This window comes from Nicotiana sylvestris, chromosome 4 (genome assembly GCF_000393655.2).
Source record: "Nicotiana sylvestris chromosome 4, ASM39365v2, whole genome shotgun sequence".
In the NCBI taxonomy this organism is placed as follows: domain Eukaryota; kingdom Viridiplantae; phylum Streptophyta; class Magnoliopsida; order Solanales; family Solanaceae; genus Nicotiana; species Nicotiana sylvestris.
In genome coordinates, this window is record NC_091060.1 from 166,055,469 (window position 1) to 166,061,543 (window position 6,075).

At 34.9% G+C, this 6,075-nt stretch overlaps 1 protein-coding gene across 1 annotated transcript; it reads left to right on the forward strand.

Moving 5' to 3' along the window:
• Positions 1-4,080: 4,080 nt before the first annotated feature.
• On the forward strand, positions 4,081-5,245 carry LOC104230982 (peroxisomal membrane protein 11A). Its single transcript, XM_009783897.2, has one exon. The coding sequence runs from the start codon at positions 4,244-4,246 to the stop codon at positions 4,961-4,963; it is 720 nt and encodes a 239-aa protein (XP_009782199.1). The 5' UTR covers positions 4,081-4,243; the 3' UTR covers positions 4,964-5,245.
• The last annotated feature ends 830 nt before the right edge of the window (positions 5,246-6,075 follow it).

A 6,075-nucleotide genomic window follows, 5' to 3' on the forward strand; every position in this document is an offset into this window, starting at 1 on the left:
ATTTATCCTGTTTTTCAGCAGCCCCATTATCCCTTGTTCCCCATTATTACTTAAATTATAGCCACTATCATATTATTGAAAGCACACTATCACATTACCCTACTGTTTCATTCTAAAATAAACCTGAAATCCTTCTGTAATTACAGCCCTTAAACTAAAATCAGAATATGTTGCAAAACAGATTTTAAAGTCTGCTTTAACAGTTATAACCAGTCCTAGTATTAAAGACAGTACATCACATTTATGCACAAGAGTTGAATTAAGATAGATGATTCTCAATTGAATACTGAACCTGAATAATACCCACTAACATTACACAGAATATGCAGGATCATTTCGACTGAGATTCAAAACTGAACCAAAAAATAAACAAATACAGGAGCATTGTCAATATACTGACAATGCCCTGAAACTCAATGCTCAGAAATCAACACATATACAGCATTCATTTGAATTTACTGGTTTATTAAACAAGAACTAACTGCTTAACAATAACTAATTAACTGGTTATAACAAAATAATCTATTCAAAACAGGCTATCTCAGTCAACATTTCCAAAAGCAAGATTCATAATACAACTAATCGACGAACTTAATCGAGTCGATTACACACATTGTACATAATCACAATCAACAGAAACAATTCACATTTAGAATCAAGTTGACGGGTAGGGGACAGTATAACAAAATTTGACTAGAAAATTATGAAAAATTAAACAAACTAATGAAACGAACATAGAATACACATAGAATGCACATAAGAAACAGAAATTACCTCTGAACCTTTAAATTCAACTGAACTCAACTCGACTTGGATTTGGACTTTGTTTGAAATCAAACAGACCTTAGTCGAAGTATTTTCCACTGAAAATACTTCGACTAAGGTCGATTAAACCTCAATCTTTATTCAATCTGGACAGAATCCAAAAGTCTGGTATTTTTAGGGTTCTTGAAAGTTCGATTTGGGATTTACTCATTTCTGGTTAGATTCGAGGGAAACCAAAGATGTTCTAGGCACGAGGGAGGTCAGGGGGGTAACTGGTGTGAGTTTGAAGTAGGTTGGGATAAGGTCAGGTTGTACTCGAATCTTCAAATGAAGATTCGAGTAGTTCCAGTATGATTCGAACCATGCAACTAACAGATCCTTGGTGAGGGAATTTAGGAGAAACTGTGGTGTTATTTTGGAGGTCATCGGAGAAGATAAGGTTTTCAGGCCAACCTTCGATTTAAGATTCGAAGAGTTGGGGCCTGATTCGAAGGAAACCAATGTTAGATCTGTGTAGAGGATGTTCAGGGGATTCTAGGGTGTTATTTTGGTGACCGGCGGCGTTGATGCCGCCGGGTTTCAGGCGGTGGGATCCTAGGGCGGCTAGGGTTAGTGGTGAGTTTGGGAACGATGATGAACAGTGAGAGGGGGGTGTTTGGTTAGGGGTCGGGGTAGGGGTTTGGTCTTTATATAGGGGTGGGGTGGATTGATCTCATCCGTTGGATCAATTAAGATGCACGGTTGAGATCAATCCACTTAACCAAACGTCGTCGTTTGGTCTAAGTTCAGGGTCGGCCTGGATTGGGTCAAAGGGTCGGGTTACGGGTTACGGGTAAGGGTAGTGTATCTCAGCCGTTAAATTGATCTAATCTAACGGCCCTTGATGAATGATCACCAAACGACGTCGTTTGGCGTAGCTGAATTGGACCGGACATGGTCATCTGGATTGGGCTGTGGGGGGGAATTAATTCATTTGGGCCTGGATTTTAATCCAGGTCCGATTTTGTATATATATACATTTTTTTTTTCATTTTTTCTAATTTAAATTTCTAATTTTAATTATAAAACAATTTTAACTTCAAAAATATATTAATTACTCTATAACAATTATTTAACACATAGACAAGACATCAATCACACAGTGGAATATTTAAAATAGAACTATTGCATATTTTTTGTGATTTTATTTAAATTATCTTTTAAATGCATAATTAAATCCTATATGCATGCAATATGTATTTTATTTTATTTTTTCATTTTATTATGACAAAGTAAACACTTACGGACATAACACAAGTATTTAACACCACGCAAATTCAAAAATTACACAGTAAAAGAAATTTATTTTATTTTTTTGATTTATTTTGGAGTAGTTTTCGTAAGGCAAAAATCACGTGCTCACAGCTGCCCCTCTTTGTGCGGAAACTCGAAGAGTTTTCGTAAATTCTATTATGAACAGTTTGTAGATAATTTGTAGAAACATGAAATTCTGTATTTCATATTAATTTTTCAAATGATATGTAGTTTTATTGTAGAATAAATGTAGAAATTTTGTAGATATTGTAATCCATACTGATATATATATATATATAGTTTATTTTGTAGATAAAATGTAGATAAAGTGTAGGACATTGATATACAACCAAAATTTGATAGAAAATGTAACAGCACAAACCTGCAACTATGTTCTCATTGGTGATACTCAATTCCATATTAAAATCACGAACAGTTATACATAGCGGATATGATCCTATGTTTTTGTTTTCCTTTTTCGTCTTCATGTATACACAACTACAATATAGTACCACTTAAATACAATTTTTATACAATGTTGTTCAACCTTCATACAATCGTTAAATGAATAAAAGAAAAATAAATAAACAACAGTTTATAAATTTTCTACAATTTGTCTATATTTCTATAATATAATGTATGTCATGTCTTCTTTTCCTTCTTCTTCGAGTTTCAATATGAAATTCAGCCAAAACCAAGTATAATCTTCACCAAAACCCCTCAAAATTGAGATATAAACTCTAAACCATATTCTCAATTATTTTCAACAACACCCAATCCAAACAAATAATGATTTTTGAAAATCCAAATTCAAAGCTTCAAAGCTTTTTAATGGCTGTCAATTGTGGAATTGCTGCTCTCTTTTCCTTTGCTTTATATTACTGAAATTTGGGATTGAGAGATAGAGAGAGACGTCGAGAGAATTCTCAATTCTTTGCAACAACATCCAATCCAAACAAACAAATGTCCTTTGAAAACTCAAATTCGAATTCAAAACTTCAAAACTTTTTAATGGCTGTCAATGGTGGAGGGGTTATAGATTTTCGCTGGTTTTAGAAGAGGAAATCACGAGTAATTGAAGAGAAAATAGTGGGGTGTGGTTAACGGGTGAATGCCGACTAGATGCGGTAGTTGGTGGTAGTTTTGGTTGATGATGGTGGTTCATGTAGTAGCTAATAGTGATTGGTAGTGGTGGCGATTATGATTGATGATGATGGTGGCGTGTGGTGATAGTTAATAATGGCGGATGGTGGTAGTAGTTGTGACTGAAGAAGGTGGTGAGGATGGGTAATGGTAGGTTATAATGATGGATAGTGCCGTCTGTGGTTGTTGATGGTGATGGGGTGGTCTGTTGTGGCAGTTGAGGTGGATGAGAATGATGGTGGTCAGAGTAGTGGGGATAATGGGTGGTGATAGTCGATAATAGTGACGGCTATGATTGCGGATGATGGTGGCGTAATGGTGGTGGTGGTGGCGGTGGCATGGTGGTAGTTGATAATGGTAGGTGTCGGCGGCAGTTAATAATAAATATGTGATAACATCTTAATAAAATTAAGTCTCTGTTATAGATCTTAATCATACAGACTTATTTAGACCCATTATTAAGATCTAAATTATTAAGATTGAGACTTTAAAACAAAAACACTTAATGTCTAAGATCTAAATTCACACATCCATTATTCACACTTACCAATGCACGTACCATCTATTCTAGTTTGAAGTTTGAACGAACCCCCTTTATTCACTTGTATTTATTTACTATACTAAAAAAATATTTTTTTTATTTGTCTATTTTAATAAATCAATAGAAAATAAGTATTTTTTTATTTTATCTTTATTATTAACTGTTTATTTTTCATAATTACTAAAAAACTATCATTATTATGAGTATTATAATTATACGTAATAAAATACGTACTTTATAGTATACAAAGTCTATTGTGGAATGGACAAGTAAAATAAACATAGTAATAAAATAGACTTTTCTTTAATTTAACAACTCATCAGGTATTGTAATTGGCACGCAACTCAAAGCTACAAAAATTAGTCAGCAGTCAGCACTGACGTAACAATGGGCATGGATATAGTCACGGGCCACTGGGTATGACCCGTTCACCACTTTCCCGGCAAACTTCCCAATAGCACCGATCCCAAAAAATCCTCGCCCTCTCCGATTCCGAACTCCATGGAACCCAAAAACAGAGATTTCCTGATCCATCTAGAAGCTTACCTCTCCAAACGTGACGGCGTTGACAAATTACTCAAAATCTCCCGTTACGCTTCCAAAATCATCATCGCCTCCTCCGTTATCCCCGAATCCCTTCCGTTATCTCGACGTTTAAAATCCTTCGAATCAAGCGTCGGCGTTAGCCGTAAAGCGTTTCGCTTAGGAAAATTCGTACAAGACTTGAACGCACTCCGTTCAGCTAATATCAGTTCAAAAGAAGAATTAATTCTCTCGATTTTAGCTTACGGAGGCGAAGGATTGTACTATTTTGTCGAGCAATTTGTTTGGTTAGGTAAAGCGGGGTTAATTGATAAGAAGAATTTGAGTAATTTACAGAAGATTAGTGCTTGGTGTGAGTTTATTGGGTATATTGGAAGTGTGAGTTTGAAGGTTAAGGAATTAAAGAAGATTAGCGAAGATGAGGCGTGTTTGGTTTCGACTATTGAGATTTCGATAATTAGGGGAATTGGGTATAATGAAGAAGAGGAAAAATTAAGGAAATTGAGAATGAAGAAGTTAATGAAGAGGTTATCAGTAATTCAGGATTTTGCTGATGGATTAATGGCTTTGGCTGATATTAGAGATGGTAAAGGGCTGTTTTCTGGGCCGCTGTTGTTGTCATCAGCTGGGCTTTTGTCAGCTCTCATTAGCACACATAAGAATTGGATTTCTTGCTGATTGAAATTGCTGGATTTGGAGGTATGATTTGTAGTTCCATTAACTGGGAATTCATGTTGTTTTAGGATTAGTTCGAAATAAAGATTCGTTTTTAAAAAAAAAGAAATGTGCTATGTTTCCCTCTAAATAAGAAGGGAATTTGGAGGTATACAAGAGATGTCATGTTATTTCATCGCAGATAGAAATTCTCTGAATACAAGAGATGTGATGTCCCAAAGAAAACTAAATACTTTGTTATTCATGATGATTTTCTTGGATAATGAAAGCTTCTGCCATTTGATAGTTCTTTAAGTTTTTCTATTTCAGCTGCTAGCTACTACTTGTACTTAATTTGGCAAGTTTGCTTATACTGTTGTTTACACTAGCACAATCTGGATTTTCAGCTGAGTTATGCCTTTTTTTTTTGGTTACTAATGTTGGTTCTAGGGTAGTTTTGTCTGTGCGAATTGAAGTCACGATGCAGTTAAAATTTCATCCTCTGCGTTAGAAGATTTATGGAATTTAATCATTGAGAGCATTTGCTACTACTTGACCTGTCCTTCTTGCTCTTAAAGCGTAGAGTTTGTGCTTGATATACCTTTTTCCCAGTTCAAATTAGTTATTCTCTAAGCTTTCTAAAAATATATATATGCATATATTGGTTCTGAACTTGTTATTTGGACTACCAAGTTTCAGTTGTATCCTACTTCATCAAAAGATTTCAGTTTTATCCTGAAATCAAAGCTTGGCCAAAGAAATCAAAAACAAAAAACTAAAACTAAGACAAAAGAAACTCCAAAGGATGAAGAAGAGAAGAATAACTATTGGTAGAGTATTCCTATAAAAAAGGTCCTGATGGATGAATTATTAAGCAGTGGAATGAAATAGGCCTTGGTGGAGCAGAATGGATATAAAGGAGTCATATTCCCCCTAAAACAGAAATGGGTTTTAGTAGTTGTTGTTTCTTTTGAACTTGTGTTTCCAATAAGCTTATTTTGAAAAATTGTCTCAGGACCTCTTTCAACCAAAACCAATTTCTGAATTTTCTCTAATGCGTAATTCTGACGATATGAGTTGAGCTTAAAGAAAGAAGTGAGGATTTATATCGCCGACCCTACTTTGTTTGTGACTGA